This window comes from Oncorhynchus clarkii, chromosome 24 (genome assembly GCF_045791955.1).
Source record: "Oncorhynchus clarkii lewisi isolate Uvic-CL-2024 chromosome 24, UVic_Ocla_1.0, whole genome shotgun sequence".
Taxonomy (NCBI): domain Eukaryota; kingdom Metazoa; phylum Chordata; class Actinopteri; order Salmoniformes; family Salmonidae; genus Oncorhynchus; species Oncorhynchus clarkii.
The window spans coordinates 43,433,926-43,453,121 of NC_092170.1; the positions used below are offsets into that span (position 1 = coordinate 43,433,926).

Genomic DNA, 19,196 nt, shown 5'->3' on the forward strand with positions numbered 1-19,196 from the left:
TCTAAACTGATCTCAGAAACGACCTCTCCAGAATCCATATGACGGAAATCGGTCGATGTGGCGAAGAACTTTAACCCCCCCCAGAAACATGATTATATTTCAAAGGAAATGTCCCCTGGTTGACATTCCATGTGCACAGATAGGAAGTCTGTCTAGTTCTACCTTTGTTCGGGAATCCTTCATCCCCAAATCCCTCCTCTCCATCTCCCCGCTGCTCCTCCTCCGGCTCGTGCTCCGGTGTCCCCCTTGCAGCTCCATCGGGCTCCGCAGCTTCCGCCTCCAGAGCCGCATTGAGCCGCTCCACCAGGTCCGCCTTCAGCCCCTTGGTGTCCAGGGATCGCCGACGCAGCTCCTCTTTCAGCTCGTTCACTTTCAGTTTCTTCACCTCAGCACTCCTCATGGTGCATGGAGATCTATGCAACTACTAAAGATTTCTGCATAGATAACAAACAAAACTCAATGAATAAAAGGCATTGCACAGAATGCACCCTGGAGTTGAATTCTGTATAGCACTGTTTAGCTATGTCCACTATGAAACTGGCGCCAACTTCAATAATAGCACCATGCACTGTTGTTAGCCAACTGGCTAGGTGGATGATGCACTGTAAAACACTGCTTATTAAATGATTATGATGGCCAATGATGCAACCCCATGCGCAAATATAAACTGAAAGTCTGCCTCGATAACATAATCCATCGATAGCAGTCATTTTATCTTATCTGAATAACATTAAAGTTGCTAAATGTAGCTACAGGACCGCTAGCCTTAATGCTAACGCTAGCTACATAACAGTTGGTTTGTGCAAGGTGGAGAAAACGCTTCACTGCGCAGGAGGAGTGTTCCGCTAAAGTTACAAATAGATCGTCGTGCAAACACAAATATTCACATACAAATATGAAATAGAGCGAAATAGCAAATATATTTATATATATATAAAAAAAAAACATACGTTTTGTACCTTTGCTCGATGCCCCTGATTCAAAATGGCCTATAAATACAGACGGACGCTTGTTCGAATGGGATTTATGATAAGCAGGTTGCCAGGTCTAACACAAATTTCTAACACAATGGCAACACAAAACCCGCACCAAAGGCCTGGAAACTGGCACAAATGTTGTTGTTTTTTAGCAAGCGAAGAGTTGCCATATTTATACAATAAAATCACTTTTCCATAATGTTATCGTTGCATCGACATTAGAAACAAAATGAGTGTTTCCTCAAGATAATAATTATTGTTGAGATATGACATGACATAATAAAGGCATTTGAATATGCCGGATAAGAAAATATAATTTGTCCTTATTAAACTTGACAGATCGTTTTCCATCAATGGATGTCGATTTAACTCGTCAAACTGCTATGATTAAGCAATAAGGCACAAGGGGGTGTGGTATATGGCCAATATACCACGACATTAGAAACAAAATTATATATGGCCAATATACCACGGCTAAGGGCTGTTCTTAAGCATGAGGCAACATGGTGTGCCTGGTTACATTCGTTAACAATGGTATATTGGCCATGTACCACACATCCCCAGGGTGCCTTGTTGCTATTATAAAATGGTTACCAACCTAATTAGAACAGTAAAACGTATTATTTTGTTGTCATACCCATGGTATATGCTTTGTGTGATGTATTGTTGTCTCTACCTTTTGTGCCGTTGTCTGGGCCCAATAATGTTTGTACCATGTTTTGTGCTGGTACCATGTTGTTGCTACCATGTTGCTGTTATGTTGTGTTGCTACCATGCTGTGTTGTAATGTGTTGCTGCCTTGCTATGTTGTTGTCTTAGTCCTCTCTTTATGTAGTGTTGTGATGTGTGTTTTGTCCTTTATTTATATTTATATTTATTTATATTTATATATTGTATTTATTTATTTTATTGTTTAATCCCAGCCCCCCGGTCCCCGCAGGATGCCTTTTGGTAGGCCGTCATTGTAAATAAGAATTTGTTCTTAACTGACTTGCCGAGTTAAATAAAGGTGAAACAAAAAAAAACAAATATGGTCTGATATACCACGGATTTCACCCAATCTGCATTTAGGGCTCTATTCAGGTTTATCAACAATCTGTTCAAATCCGACAGGGGAGTTTGAGTGATGAAAGTTGGACAGAGGATCACAAAATCTCTGAGCAAGAACCACCTGGACGAACATGACTAAACTCATGTTAGGCTAAATTCCGGCAATTGTGCTGTTATTTTATGCCAGATGTTAAGACTGCAGACCGTTATAAATGGTCCATTTGCGTGATTGACTTGTCATTTCAATAGGCTACAAACTAAAATCTGGGTTTATGATTCTATTTCAATTTTGCTTGGATAAAGGAAGGTAGCCTATAGTCCCTGATTGGCTTACATATAATTTCAGATAGACTACAGGTAGACTAGACAAGATGTAGGAAAGATTTAGCAGCTCGCTTAGTTCAAACAGACAAATGTATTCAACATGAATAGCGAGGCGATTTTGAGGTAAGAAGTAAGTGTTTCCCCAATGGGCTGCTTGAATAGGCTACTGAGGATGGGGTCATCATTGAATTAAATATTAATAATGTGTATATATACTGAATATGCTTGTCAACAACAGGCAGTGTTTAGTGTTTTGAATTTGTTTCACCTGTAGCCTAATCTGACTGTCACCGTCAATCTAATGCGTTCTAAATGATCAGCAATTGCGATAGAGCTTAAATAACTTAAAATTAATTAATGAAACATGTCCATTAATAATTGCATACTAACATAAGGCTAAATTATAGCATATTTATTAAATAAGTTCGACAGCTCCAGGTAGACTGCACAAGGTGGCAAATTGATTTGCAATGACTCCGTCATTTCAACATATTTATTGTATCACATGGCAGCCTACCATGGTATATATATTAATAGGCTACTTGATGGCCAACGGAGGCAAATGGATCATTGTCCACATTTAATATCCGTTTAATGGAGGACTTTCCCCCATAAAACGAACCACGTGAGGAAGTTCCAGAACTTCTATGTTAAATGTCCACTCGGGCAGCCCCAGCCCCAGCCCCCCCCCCCAGACCTAAGAGCTGAGCAATGCATAAAACATGTCGCTTGATACCGTTTTCTTTAAGCAAAGTCAACATTAGAATGTAGTTTAAACCACCTCCTAACGAATTTATGTAATGGGGCTCTAGTGCGCCCAAAGTCGTTTTCCAGTGCTTTGTCCCCATTATTTATTGATGTGCGTCAGTTCTAGCGTAATTCATATGTTTTACGGAAAACGTGTTTGAAATAGATGTCTCCATAATGACAATCTAAATAGCCTACCCACAACTGTTAGAAAAACCCCGCAACCAGTACATTTCCACCCGAGAGATCGTTTTCAAAGTAGCCAAATTTAGCCGGAAACCGCGAACATGACAACACTGCAGATAGCGGATGTCATCAACAACACGCGCACTACCGCCACCTTCTGGCCAATCGTTGAACATACCCACCATTTTAGGCCTTGAATACATTTGTCAATCTAAGCAATATTGTACGGTTTTATAACAACAAACTGCAAAGAACAAATGATTAGAACATTTCACTTTATTTTATACTCATTCATATACAGCAATTTTTTTATATATATTTTTTTTACACATGTCACAGTACATCACCAACTAGGGAAGGAATTCACACAGTGAGTCAAGACAATGATACAGAGTTGTGACTAGATCAGCGTTTCCCAAGGTCCTCGGGACCCCAAGGGGTGCACATTTGAGTTTTTGCCCCCTAACACGACACAGTTGATTCAAATGATCAAAGCTTGATGATTCGTTGATTATTTGAATCAGCTGTGTAGATCTATGGCAAAAAAAAAAAAAAGAGTTTGGGAAAACCTTGGGACAAGATGGAGTACAGCCACAACCAGGAAGTGACTTTTCATAGCAGGCTAGGAGAGCATTTTAGCTAAGTCAGAACCATAGTAAAATAAGGGGGGCAACAATTGATGTAGTTAAATGTACAAATTTCAAATTTTTCAAGTCAGCAAATATTATTTTCAGCAAATATTATTGCCAGTTAGTTTCCCTGTGTCATACTGTCGTGCAAGGAGTTATAAAACACCCTCCCTACCTGGGTCCAAGCACCCATCAGTGGTGTAAAGTACTTAAGGCATTTTTTTTGGGGGGGGTATCTGTACTTTTATCATTTATATATTTGACTTTTTACTCCACTACATTCCTAATGAAAATTATGTAATTTTTACTCCACTACATTTTCCCTGACACCCAAAAGTACATTTTGAATGTTTAGCAGGACAGAAAATGGTCCAATTCACATACTTATCAAGCGAACATCCCTGGTCATCCCTACTGCCTCTGATCTGGAGGACTCACTAAATAGAGAACATCCCTGGTCATCCCTACTGCCTCTGATCTGGAGGACTCACTAAATAGAGAACATCCCTGGTCATCCCTACTGCCTCTGATCTGACAGACTCACTAAACAGAGAACATCCCTGGTCATCCCTACTGCCTCTGATCTGACAGACTCACTAAACAGAGAACATTCCTGGTTATCCTTACTGCCTCTGATCTGGTGGACACACTAAACAGAGAACATCCCTGGTCATCCCTACTGCCTCTGATCTGACAGACTCACTAAACAGAGAACATCCCTGGTCATCCCTGCTGCCTCTGATCTGGAGGACTCACTAAACAGAGAACATCCCTGGTCATCCCTACTGCCTCTGATCTGGAGGACTCACTAAACAGAGAACATCCCTGGTCATCCCTACTGGCTCTGATCTGGAGGACTCACTAAAGACAACTGCGTTGTTTTTAAATCATGTCTGAGTGTTGGAATGTGACCCTTGCTATGCGAAAACAAAAAACAAGAAAATTGTGCCATCTGGTTTTCTTAATATAAGGAATTTTTAATGATTCATACTTTTGATACTTAAGTATATTTAAAACCAAATACTTTTACTCAAGTAGTAATTTTCTATTAAAATATTTTCACTTTTACTACAGAATGATATTTGAGTAGTTTTTCCACCCCATATAGCAGCGTTTCCTCCAGTCCTACCACAGAACACATTGTTGTTGTAGCCCCAAACAAGCACACCCGATTCCACTTCATCCACAATTAGTTGAATCAGAGGAATTTGTCATCTGGGCCAACAACAAAAAATGAGTGGGGGTACCGGAGGACAGGAGTTGGGCTGTTGGGGGTACTGGAAGACTGGAGTTGGGCTGTTGGGGGTACTGGAGGACTGGAGTTGGGCTGTTGGGGGTACTGGAGGACTGGAGTTGGGCTGTTGGGGGTACTGGAGGACTGGAGTTGGGCTGTTGGGGGTACTGGAGGACTGGAGTTGGGCTTTTGGGGGGACTGGAGGACTGGAGTTGGGCTGTTGGGGGTACTGGAGGACTGGAGTTGGGCTGTTGGGGGTACTGGAGGACTGGAGTTGGGCTGTTGGGGGTACCGGAGGACAGGAGTTGGGCTGTTGGGGGTACTGGAAGACTGGAGTTGGGCTGTTGAGGGTACTGGAGGACTGGAGTTGGGCTGTTGGGGGTACTGGAGGACTGGAGTTGGGCTGTTGGGGGTACTGGAGGACTGGAGTTGGGCTGTTGGGGGTACTGGAGGACTGGAGTTGGGCTGTTGGGGGTACTGGAGGACTGGAGTTGGGCTGTTGGGGGTACTGGGGGACTGGAGTTGGGCTGTTGGGGGTACTGGAGGACTGGAGTTGGGCTGTTGGGGGGACTGGAGTTGGGCTATTGGGGGGACTGGAGTTGGGCTGTTAGGGGTACTGGAGTTGGGCTTTTGGGGGGACTGGAGTTGGGCTGTTGGGGGTACTGGAGGACTGGAGTTGGGCTGTTGGGGGTACTGGAGGACTGGAGTTGGGCTGTTGGGGGTACTGGAGGACTGGAGTTGGGCTGTTGGGGGTACTGGAGGACTGGAGTTGGGCTGTTGGGGGTACTGGAGGACTGGAGTTGGGCTTTTGGGGGTACTGGAGGACTGGAGTTGGGCTGTTGGGGGTACTGGAGGACTGGAGTTGGGCTTTTGGGCAGACTGGAGGACTGGAGTTGGGCTTTTGGGGGGACTGGAGGACTGGAGTTGGGCTTTTGGGGGGACTGGAGTTGGGCTTTTGGGGGGACTGGAGGACTGGAGTTGGGCTTTTGGGGGTACTGGAGGACTGGAGTTGGGCTTTTGGGGGGACTGGAGGAGGGACCAGGAAACACTGGCCCTATATGACAGTGTTTCCTGGTTATGTCACATGGTCTCCTCCTCGTCTAAGCATAATAGATCCCCATGCAGTCACTCTATCACCAAGCCAAACCAATCACTGTTTAATATAGGTGCTTCGTTTCAACCAGACACTGAAATGTGGTGTGTTGAAACAGTTCCCTTGTCCAGGACATGGGGACTGGAGTTGGGCTGTCGTAGTGTTTATTTATATATATATAAATAATAAAACTGAACAAAAATATTAAAACGCAACATGCAACAATTTCAAAGATTTTACTGAGTTACAGTTCATATAAAGAAATCAGTCAATTGAAATAAACTCATTAGGCCCTAATCTATGGATTTAACATGACTGGGGAGGCGGGCCCACTGGGGAGGCGGGCCCGGAGGCGGGCCCAGCTAATCAGAATGAGTTTTGCCCCACAAAAGGGCAAAAAAAAAAGAAATACTCCTCAGCACCCCACCTCAGACGATCCCGCAGGTGAAGAAGCCTGATGTGGAGGTCCTGGGCTGGTGTGGTTATACGTGGTCTGTGGTTGTGGGGCCGGTTGGACGTACTGACAAATAACCTCAAAAATATATTGGAGACAGTTTATGGTAGATAAATCATATGACCTGGGCTAGATAAATGAACATTCAATTGTCTGGCAACCGCTCCGGTGGACATTCCTGCAGTCAGCATGCCGATTTCACACTCCCTCAAAACATCAGGGTGGCCTAGTGGTTAGAGTGTTGGACTAGTAACCGAAAGGTTGCAAGTTCGAATCCCCGAGCTGACAAGGTACAAATCTGTCATTCTGCCCCTTGAACAGGCAATTAACCCACTGTTCCAAGGCTGTCATTGAAAATAACAATATGTTCTTAACTGACTTGCCTGGTAAAATTAATAAATAAAAATCTGTGTCATTGTGTTTTGTGACAAAACAGCACATTTTTAAAGTGGCCTTTTAACGTCCCCCAGCACAAGGTGCACCGGTGTAACGATCATGCGGTTTAATCAGCTTCTTGATATGCCACACCTTTCAGGTGGATGGATTAATCTTGGCAAACGAGAAAACGCTCACTAACAGGAATGTAAACGAATTCACACACAACATTTTAGAGAAATAAGCTGTGTGTGTGTGTGTGTAAAAAGTTGGGGGATTTTTTTTTATTTCAGCTCATGAAACATGGGGTCAACACTTTAAATGTTGTGTTAAAATAAAAAATAAAACATTTTCAGTGTTAAATAAAGCATTAAACCCCCCCCCCCAAAAAATGTGTTCAGTGTTAAATAAAGCATTAAACCCCCCCCCCCCCCCCCCCCAAAAAAAAATGAATACACTATATGACAGCAAGTCATTGCTCCAGCAGCAGCCCCTGACACACAGCAAAACCCCCCAGTAATTAGAATCAGGTCCACTCACACCCAGCTCTACAGGAAATCCTTTATATATATATATATATATATATATATATATATATATATATATATATAGCAGCAGACAGTACTGTGTTGTGGTTGCACTTCTCTCCACTTAACTGATAAAGGCATCTGCATAGAGGGTCGGTTTGCATCTAGCAGAACTCAGCAAACATCTGCTCGCCTTAATGAACATCACTTGAAAAATTAGGGGGGAGAAAAAAAAAAGTGGATCTACACTGTGGTTTGTCCCTTTTGAGCCACCGTAGCAACATACCCAGTAACACTTCCCTCAAAACAGATCAAATTAACCAGACAGAAATCAAGAAATCTGTAATAAAATGTTGACATTTTTTCCCCCAGAGGAAGTCTTAAGTTGCTCAATTTCCCCATCTAACAGATGTTTGGTTCTGTATTTCTCAATTGAAAACATGTGCATGAAAGCTAGTCTTGACCAGGAGAATAGAAAACTGTCGGTGGGAGGTTCTCTTCTGCACTGTTCAACCAATCCGGTAAATGCGGAGGCGGAGTTAAGATGGTATTGCTTTGTTAATGCCCGCCCTCTTTCCATTTCTCCTGAAAACATCTCAGCAGAGGCTACTTGAATGACAAACACTTCATTGAAGAATATGGTCAATAGTTCCTACTAGGGAGTACTGAACATAGACTTTTGCCTCAAGAAGAAAAAATAAATGAACAGCCGAAAAAAAACCAGCACCTGCCAAAGACCAAAGCAAACATAATATATGCACAGACTGTTTCATCTGGGAAGCATACGGTTAAGTGTCACAGTCCTTTTATTAACAGACATAACCTGGCGGACAGAGATCTGTCTGTTTTAGCCAACAGCTGACTCGTGTGGCATCATAACCTAGACGGAAAGGACTCCACACACACACACACACACACACACACGGTCCACTCCATAAATTCAGCCGCACAAAAGTAAGCAGGGATCGACACAAACGTATCTCCGTCGCTCCGTTTGCAGAGTGTGTGTGTGTGTGTGTATAGAGTCCTTTATTCTCGTCTGACAACACTACATTGAGAGAGAGAGAGACAGATATGAAAAGGTTAGGTATGACATGAGCGAGAACTTGGCTAAAGGCAAACCGATCTGACGACCACCAGGCTAATTCAGAAATTACACAGGCGTCACTTTTGACTGGGATCCACAGAAGAGGAAGCCAGAGTGGTAGCAGGATCCGAAACAGGAACTTGCGTGGTAACAGGAGGTGGTAAGGAGAGCAGCAGCCTGTTGACCTCCCTTAGCCTGGCATCCAGTGTCTCTGTGTTCAAGGTCAGCTCTCCTATCTGTGTCTGCAGACTGCCAATGGTGTGACTCAGCTCTTCTTCCTTCCTCTTAGAGTTGGCCGCTTGTCTACTGTACTCTAGGATCATACACCCCCCTCCGACGATGAAGATGATGGCCTCCCCCAGCAGCTCTGCACCCAGCTCTGCTGCCGCCTCTTCGTTCAGGGGCTTGATGGTGGAACCCCGAAAACCCATGATCCTCATCTTGGTCCTCATCTCCACCCAGTGGTAAACTAGAGCGGGAGGGAAGAGAGAACCGGTGCCATTACTATTTTATACAACAGGTGGTAAGACCATAAGCCAGGTTCAAGCCCAGCGACACACAGGCTGATATTTACCCAGGGGAAGAAAATAAATAAATAAGAGAAAATTCCTTTTTTTTTTTTAAAGATAGTAAATCCCATGTTTTGTATTGCGTGAGAAATGCCTCCTGCGTAGGTGTAGATCTTTGTTTTGGCAGCACTGTGTGACACGCTGGCGTCTACATGTGGACGCACCAACGGGCCTTTTTTGTGTCAGTAAAAGTAAATATGGAGTCCAACCACCACCACCACCCTGAATATGGAGTCCAACCACCCCCACCACCACCCTGAATATGGAGTCCAACCACCACCACCACCCTGAAGTAAATATGGAGTCCAACCACCACCACCACCCTGAAGTAAATATGGAGTCCACCCACCACCACCACCCTGAAGTAAATATGGAGTCCAACCACCCCCACCACCCTGAAGTAAATATGGAGTCCAACCACCCCCACCACCACCCTGAATATGGAGTCCAACCACCACCACCACCACCCTGAAGTAAATATGGAGTCCACCCACCACCACCACCCTGAAGTAAATATGGAGTCCAACCACCCCCACCACCCTGAAGTAAATATGGAGTCCAACCACCACCACCACCACCACCACCACCACCACCACCCTGAAGTAAATATGGAGTCCACCCACCACCACCACCCTGAAGTAAATATGGAGTCCAACCACCCCCACCACCCTGAAGTAAATATGGAGTCCAACCACCCCCACCACCACCCTGAATATGGAGTCCAACCACCACCACCACCCTGAAGTAAATATGGAGTCCAACCACCACCACCACCCTGAAGTAAATATGGAGTCCAACCACCACCACCCTGAATATGGAGTCCAACCACCCCCACCACCACCCTGAATATGGAGTCCAACCACCCCCACCACCACCCTGAAGTAAATATGGAGTCCAACCACCACCACCACCCTGAATATGGAGTCCAACCACCCCCACCACCACCCTGAATATGGAGTCCAACCACCACCACCACCCTGAAGTAAATATGGAGTCCACCCACCACCACCACCACCCTGAAGTAAATATGGAGTCCACCCACCACCACCATCACCACCCTGAAGTAAATATGGAGTCCAACCACCACCACCACCCTGAAGTAAATATGGAGTCCACCCACCACCACCACCACCCTGAAGTAAATATGGAGTCCACCCACCACCACCACCACCCTGAAGTAAATATGGAGTCCACCCACCACCACCACCACCCTGAAGTAAATATGGAGTCCACCCACCACCACCATCACCACCCTGAAGTAAATATGGAGTCCAACCACCACCACCACCACCACCCTGAAGTAAATATGGAGTCCAACCACCACCACCACCCTGAAGTAAATATGGAGTCCAACCACCACCACCACCACCACCCTGAATATGGAGTCCAACCACCCCCACCACCACCCTGAATATGGAGTCCAACCACCCCCACCACCACCCTGAATATGGAGTCCAACCACCACCACCACCACCCTGAAGTAAATATGGAGTCCAACCACCACCACCACCACCCTGAAGTAAATATGGAGTCCACCCACCACCACCACCACCCTGAAGTAAATATGGAGTCCAACCACCACCACCACCCTGAAGTAAATATGGAGTCCACCCACCACCACCACCCTGAAGTAAATATGGAGTCCAAACACCACCACCACCACCCTGAAGTAAATATGGAGTCCAACCACCACCACCACCACCCTGAAGTAAATATGGAGTCCAACCACCACCACCACCACCCTGAAGTAAATATGGAGTCCACCCACCACCACCACCCTGAAGTAAATATGGAGTGCACCCACCACCACCACCCTGAAGTAAATATGGAGTCCACCCACCACCACCACCACCACCCTGAAGTAAATATGGAGTCCACCCACCACCACCACCACCACCCTGAAGTAAATATGGAGTCCACCCACCACCACCACCCTGAAGTAAATATGGAGTCCACCCACCACCACCACCACCCTGAAGTAAATATGGAGTCCACCCACCACCACCACCACCCTGAAGTAAATATGGAGTCCACCCACCACCACCACCCTGAAGTAAATATGGAGTCCAACCACCACCACCACCACCACCCTGAAGTAAATATGGAGTCCAACCACCACCACCACCCTGAAGTAAATATGGAGTCCAACCACCACCACCACCCTGAAGTAAATATGGAGTCCAACCACCACCACCACCACCCTGAAGTAAATATGGAGTCCAACCACCACCACCACCACCACCCTGAAGTAAATATGGAGTCCAACCACCACCACCACCCTGAAGTAAATATGGAGTCCAACCACCACCACCACCCTGAAGTAAATATGGAGTCCAACCACCACCACCACCCTGAAGTAAATATGGAGTCCAACCACCCCCACCACCCTGAAGTAAATATGGAGTCCAACCACCACCACCACCACCACCACCACCCTGAAGTAAATATGGAGTCCACCCACCACCACCACCCTGAAGTAAATATGGAGTCCAACCACCCCCACCACCCTGAAGTAAATATGGAGTCCAACCACCCCCACCACCACCCTGAATATGGAGTCCAACCACCACCACCACCCTGAAGTAAATATGGAGTCCAACCACCACCACCACCCTGAAGTAAATATGGAGTCCAACCACCACCACCACCCTGAATATGGAGTCCAACCACCCCCACCACCACCCTGAATATGGAGTCCAACCACCCCCACCACCACCCTGAAGTAAATATGGAGTCCAACCACCACCACCACCACCACCCTGAAGTAAATATGGAGTCCAACCACCACCACCACCCTGAATATGGAGTCCAACCACCCCCACCACCACCCTGAATATGGAGTCCAACCACCACCACCACCCTGAAGTAAATATGGAGTCCACCCACCACCACCACCACCCTGAAGTAAATATGGAGTCCACCCACCACCACCATCACCACCCTGAAGTAAATATGGAGTCCAACCACCACCACCACCACCACCCTGAAGTAAATATGGAGTCCAACCACCACCACCACCCTGAAGTAAATATGGAGTCCAACCACCACCACCACCACCACCCTGAATATGGAGTCCAACCACCCCCACCACCACCCTGAATATGGAGTCCAACCACCCCCACCACCACCCTGAATATGGAGTCCAACCACCACCACCACCACCCTGAAGTAAATATGGAGTCCAACCACCACCACCACCACCCTGAAGTAAATATGGAGTCCACCCACCACCACCACCACCCTGAAGTAAATATGGAGTCCAACCACCACCACCACCCTGAAGTAAATATGGAGTCCACCCACCACCACCACCCTGAAGTAAATATGGAGTCCAAACACCACCACCACCACCCTGAAGTAAATATGGAGTCCAAACACCACCACCACCACCCTGAAGTAAATATGGAGTCCAACCACCACCACCACCACCCTGAAGTAAATATGGAGTCCAACCACCACCACCACCACCCTGAAGTAAATATGGAGTCCACCCACCACCACCACCCTGAAGTAAATATGGAGTCCAACCACCACCACCACCCTGAAGTAAATATGGAGTCCAACCACCACCACCACCCTGAAGTAAATATGGAGTCCAACCACCACCACCACCCTGAAGTAAATATGGAGTCCAACCACCACCACCACCCTGAAGTAAATATGGAGTCCACCCACCACCACCACCCTGAAGTAAATATGGAGTCCACCCACCACCACCACCACCACCCTGAAGTAAATATGGAGTCCACCCACCACCACCACCACCACCCTGAAGTAAATATGGAGTCCACCCACCACCACCACCACCACCCTGAAGTAAATATGGAGTCCACCCACCACCACCACCACCACTCTGAAGTAAATATGGAGTCCACCCACCACCACCACCACCACCCTGAAGTAAATATGGAGTCCACCCACCACCACCACCACCCTGAAGTAAATATGGAGTCCACCCACCACCACCACCACCCTGAAGTAAATATGGAGTCCACCCACCACCACCACCCTGAAGTAAATATGGAGTCCAACCACCACCACCACCACCACCACCCTGAAGTAAATATGGAGTCCAACCACCACCACCACCCTGAAATAAATATGGAGTCCAACCACCACCACCACCCTGAAGTAAATATGGAGTCCAACCACCACCACCACCACCCTGAAGTAAATATGGAGTCCAACCACCACCACCACCACCCTGAAGTAAATATGGAGTCCAACCACCACCACCACCCTGAAGTAAATATGGAGTCCAACCACCACCACCACCCTGAAGTAAATATGGAGTCCAACCACCACCACCACCACCCTGAAGTAAATATGGAGTCCACCCACCACCACCCTGAAGTAAATATGGAGTCCACCCACCACCACCACCACCACAAAGTAAATATGGAGTCCACCCACCACCACCAACGGGCCTTGTGTATGGTGACGATGACAGTGTATGGTGACGATGACAGTGTATGGTGACGATGACAGTGTATGGTGGTAATGATGATGACAGTGTATGGTGATGACAGTGTATGGTGATGACAGTGTATGGTGATGACAGTGTATGGTGATGACAGTGTATGGTGGTAATGATAATAGTGTATGATGATGACAGTGTATGGTCACGATGACAGTGTATGGTGACGATGACAGTGTATGGTGATGACAGTGTATGGTGGTAATGATGATGACAGTGTATGGTGACGATGACAGTGTATGGTGATGATGACAGTGTATGGTGATGATGACAGTGTATGGTGGTAATGATGATGACAGTGCATGGTGGTAATGATGATGACAGTGTATGGTGATGATGACAGTGTATGGTGATGATGACAGTGTATGGTGATGATGACAGTGTATGGTGATGATGATGATGACCGTGTGTGGTGATGATGATGATGACCGTGTGTGGTGATGATGATGATGACCGTGTGTGGTGATGATGATGATGACCGTGTATGGTGATGATGATGATGACCGTGTATGGTGATGACAGTGTATGGTGATGACAGTGTATGGTGATGATGATGACAGTATGGTGATGACAGTATGGTGATGATGATGACAGTGTATGGTGATGATGATGACAGTGTATGGTGATGATGATGACAGTGTATGGTGATGATGATGACAGTGTATGGTGATGATGATGACAGTGCATGGTGATGACGATGACAGTGCATGGTGATGATGATGACAGTGTATGGTGATGATGATGACAGTGTATGGTGATGATGATGACAGTGTATGGTGATGATGATGACAGTTTATGGTGATGATGATGACAGTGTATGGTGATGATGATGACAGTGTATGGTGATGATGATGACAGTATGGTGATGATGATGACAGTATGGTGATGACGATGACAGTGCATGGTGGTGATGACGATGACAGTGTATGGTGATGATGATGGCAGTGTATGGTGATGACGATGACAGTGCATGGTGGTGATGACGATGACAGTGTATGGTGATGATGATGGCAGTGTATGGTGATGATGATGCTCCAGTCCAATAAATATCAAGTGTCTGATTCTGGTGACACGAAGATCGATGCTCGTCTGCCGTTTGACAAATACAAATATTCCCTCTCTTACCCATAATAATCATCATCATGTAGACTAGCCGACCAGCACTGTATCTGCCAGCCCTGTATAGAACCAGCCCTCTCTTACCCATAATAATCATCATCATCATGTAGACTAGCCGACCAGCACTGTATCTGCCAGCCCTGTATAGAACCAGCCCTGTATAGAACAAACCTCTCTTACCCATAATAATCATCATCGTCATGTAGACTAGCCTACCAGCACTGTATCTGCCAGCCCTGTATAGAACCAGCCCTGTATAGAACCAGCCCTCTCTTACCCATAATAATCATCATCGTCATGTAGACTAGCCTACCAGTACTGTATCTGTGAGCTGTAGACCAGAGGAGGCACATTTGCTATTTAAACACAACAGTTTTTCCCGACAAAACAGTCGAGTTTAAAATGGAGAAACACTGAACTGTAGAGATTTGGATTCAGGACATAAGTGAAAAACTACATTTTGTGTGCACTACATCATCACGCTCTGCTTTTTATCCGCAACAGGTCAGTTTGGTGCAAATACACCACTGGATGGGAACCATTGGCATATTTTCTTAATGAAGATTTTAGAATATTCACAAGAAGAAGACAAATAAATTGGTCGCCATTTGGATAGAAACCCAGCTACTGAAAAATACTGTTGACGGCAACTAACGTGATATGAAAGTAGGAGAGCTTTATTTCTAGAAACGTACCACAATTGAGAATCGATTCAGATGGGAGCATTTGACTGTCTGGGCTGCCAGAGAGCCAATTCACGTCTAAGACAGAACATCTAAGGTCCTTGGACTATAAGGAATAACATTGAGCTCCTTGAGTCCATTCTTAGGCTAACTACCCCCTGCCAACAACGGGTGAACAGTCGCTGGTGTCCCAGCATTATGGTCTGGCCAGCCCATGTATCAACTATACAGTTGTAAGAACACAACGCCGCCAAAGATATTTATAGCTAAACCAAGATAGTACATCTGTGTTTTCAATGTGAGTAAATGAAGCATAGTGTGTATAACAACCTAATGAGATCCTATTGGTGCTTTCTAGCATGTATCCATTTACTTCTCTGTCGTTCGCGTGTGTAATAACTCAAGTCGCCCTTGCACACCTTGTAAACAACGCCATTTAAACTTTTGGCAAAAGGTCACGTCTACAAAACTTAGTGCACTTTGTTCGTAACAGAAAATAAAAATTTAAGAGCAGGCTTTTCTTCAACGTGAATAAAATCAGCAGAATGCCAGCCCAGTTCCATCTCACGCCATACTCTCCCACTGGGCTTCCTTCTCCTCGCCATATTTGGTGGGGAGTGGAAATTCCAACCGGAAGCTTCAGATTTATACAAAAATCAGTGAAACATCTGGCTCCTTGTTCTATCTGTGATGCAGTGACAGAGGAGTTCACTTGGTAAACTCAAACTTCACAGAGACAATAACAGAGGTTGTAAACACGGCTCATCCAGAATAGCAGGGTGCAACTGCAGCCCGCAATTCAGGGCATTCCTGCATCTGAAGGAATCCTTCTTTATATTGGTTAATGCTAGGCCTCCTCCAGTACACAGGCGGGAGGCAGGGGCGCTCCAGTACAGTAGGTGGCGATAATGCACTATAACGTTGGATGACGACTGCCAATAACCCCCACAGAAGGAGGAGGCGGGGCCGACAAAAAATTGATCTGAATCTTTTAATCTATAGTGACATAGCTAATAGTGTACTACTACTGCTGGAGGTCAATGTAATGTAAAACGAAAATGTACAGTTCATTCGTAATAAAAACAAAAAACACTTAACATTTCATTTCCTACAGACAACCTCAATGACAAAACGAAAGAGTCCTGCACTCATTCATTTTAACCGCGCTCCAATTGGCTACATGGTTCGCTGGATAATCCTCCTGACTGACGTACCTACTGTATCATTGGACCATTTCTATTTCAATCACCAAAAGTCACAAATGGGCGTTCTTCACGATCATGCCCATGTAAACTATTGGCCTAGCGGCAGTGACAGGTGAATTCTATTGGTTAACTATTACATGACCCTCCCGTCCTTCGACTCTCCCCAACCTCCCGTTTAACAGAACCACTCAGTCCGTAGCTTCAATGAAACTAAATGACTTACTCTGTCCCGGTGGAAGACAAACATATGTCTTGAAGAACTCGCTCCGGAGAGCCCCGGCCTTGAGTCTGTTGGCTACGGGCTTGCTGAGCTGCCGTACACCGAGGTAGAGGAGCTTGGCGATGGGGAAGGCACCGACAGCCATCTTGACGGAAACACTCCTTCTTCTTCGTTGAGGTTTAACGGTGGTTGGCATCCAATAAATGTTGAATTACCGCCACCTACTAGACTGGAGTACAACTCCTTTATACTTTGCTTGAAAAAATAAATAAATAAACAAATACCCTAACACAATACTCACAAAATAAATTCTAAAATAAAAAAAAAAGACTACTGCAATATTTTAATCTATTTAGTCCTACCTCAGGCCAACCCTAGTCCTAACTGGGCTCTCAAGTGGCACAGTGGTCTAAGGCACTGTATCTCAGTGCTTGAGATTTCACAACAAACACCCTGGTTCAAATCCAGGCTCCATCACTAACTGGCTATGATTGGGTGGCCCACAATTGGCACAGCGTCGTTTGGTTGTTGTAGGCCGTCATTGTAAATATGATTTTTTTTCTTAACTGACTTTCCTAGTTTAAAAAACAAAAAATATCTGAAAGGATGGGACACACCCTGTAATTCTTCTGATGTCAAGTCTCACACACCCAAATACCTCTCTGCAACTGCCAAGGAAACTCTTCTTTGGTGGTGCTTTAAGGGCTGAATACACCGGAAACGGTGTATTGCCGCCCCCTACTGGATAGGGGAACTCCAAAACAGAAAATGAAAATAAACCAAAACTTTTTAAGTGTCGCGGTGCTGACTTTTGTCACTTCGGTGTAACAGGGGCCTTGCCGTGCGGCCCTACCAACTCTTCTATGTATTCGTAATGGCCCTTCGCGTGAGTTGGGTTTGTTCCTTCGTTCACGTTGTCACTCCCTTATTTTCCCGGTCTAGTGTGGGGCCTTGGATAGATGAGTACTGTATTACTTTATGTTTATAGACTCTTCCTACACTCCCTTACCTTGTCTTCTTCTCTTATATATCAATAGCTAATAACTAATCTTCTGTTAGTTATTATGCTCGTCAGCTAGTAGTCACTTGGAAACTAGTATTGTTATATGTATTTGACTTGTCCAAATATGTATTATTGTCCACACAATCAAATATTCTTTGGTGCAATCACTTTAACCTATAAGCAGGGTCACTTTCTGTTCAGTGAGAGTGTCAGAGGCGTTTGCTCTCCAGCTCGTTAATCTGGCCTAGTTGTCAAAGTTTCAAGCTTTTATTAAGTCACTCTGTTTTTGGTCTTCATACACGTTATTACAATTCAATGGTTCTACAGTTTCCTAATACATCCATAATGCTCAATCAATCCTCAATGCGCTATGCTATGCCACGTAATATTTGCAAAGGTAAAAAGCTTAACACACTTCTTTATGACTCTTTAAACAAAGCAAACACCCATATATTTACCTTGAAGCTCTATTCCCCTGGTCTCTATAAGAGTAGTAATATTTACCTTGAAGCTCTATTCCCCTGGTCTCTATAAGAGTAGTAATATTTACCTTGAAGCTCTATTCCCCTGGTCCTTCCCCTGGTCTCTATAAGAGTAGTAATATTTACCTTGACGCTCTATTCCCCTGGTCTCTATAAGAGTAGTAATATTTACCTTGAAGCTCTATTCCCCTGGTCCTTCCCCTGGTCTCTATAAGAGTAGTAATATTTACCTTGAAGCTCTATTCCCCTGGTCTCTATAAGAGTAGTAATATTTACCTTGACGCTCTATTCCCTTGGTCCTTCCCCTGGTCTCTATAAGAGTAGTAATATTTACCTTGACGCTCTATTCCCTTGGTCCTTCCCGAAACTGGTCTCTATAAGAGTAGTAATATTTCTGCAGCCTTCTGCTGTTTATAATACTATAATCTTCTTATTTTGTCCGAATTTCCTATGGTTTTTACTGCCTACTGTTTAGATATTGATTCCTTCTTATCGACCTTTGGCTACTACGAGGCTTTAACTATTTCTGGGCTTTTTCCATTCTTGCCGAACTGCGATTGTTACTGACGCACCGAAGATGGAACGTTGTTGCTATCAAGAGTTCTCCACACCTCGCATTGTGGAGGGGCGAAGTTCTCTCGTGCACAATCTTGTTCACTTATTCTTTTTATAGAGGTGCGTAATACAACACAATTCTTTAAGATATACCAGTCTATAGTTTGCTCGCGCCTTGAGATCAAAGTAGTCAATACAAA

General features: G+C 45.2%; 2 protein-coding genes across 3 annotated transcripts in view; both read right to left on the reverse strand.

The window, feature by feature from the left end:
- Positions 1-3,380, reverse strand: part of LOC139383206 (heterogeneous nuclear ribonucleoprotein U-like protein 1) — a 39,163-nt gene extending 35,783 nt beyond the window's left edge. The window contains exons 1-2 of one of the 2 annotated variants that reach the window (XM_071127673.1): positions 960-1,019; positions 163-434 (exon numbers count right to left, since the gene is read on the reverse strand). In XM_071127673.1, coding sequence (XP_070983774.1) covers positions 163-400 — 238 coding nt within the window. In that variant the 5' untranslated portion in view covers positions 401-434; positions 960-1,019. Of the gene's footprint in view, positions 1-162; positions 435-959; positions 1,020-3,296 lie in introns of those variants that run through there. The other variant, XM_071127672.1, reaches the window with a different exon arrangement.
- Positions 3,381-8,384: 5,004 nt separating this feature from the next.
- Positions 8,385-17,189, reverse strand: LOC139382996 (outer mitochondrial membrane lipid metabolism regulator OPA3). The gene is made up of 2 exons (XM_071127284.1): positions 16,960-17,189; positions 8,385-9,152 (listed from the first exon to the last, which is right to left on the reverse strand). Exons 1-2 carry the CDS (start codon positions 17,150-17,152, stop codon positions 8,761-8,763), a joined length of 585 nt encoding a protein of 194 aa, XP_070983385.1. The 5' UTR covers positions 17,153-17,189; the 3' UTR covers positions 8,385-8,760.
- Between the last annotated feature and the right edge of the window lie 2,007 nt (positions 17,190-19,196).

Bases quoted from the DNA above. Each gene is read 5' to 3' on its own strand.
- LOC139382996 (XM_071127284.1), bottom strand. From the start codon at position 17,152: ATGCCAACCACCGTTAAACCTCAACGAAGAAGAAGGAGTGTTTCCGTC. The intron at 9,153-16,959 runs GTAAGTCATTTA...CTCCCGCTCTAG, and splicing joins TTGTCTTCCACCGGGACAGA to TTTACCACTGGGTGGAGATG.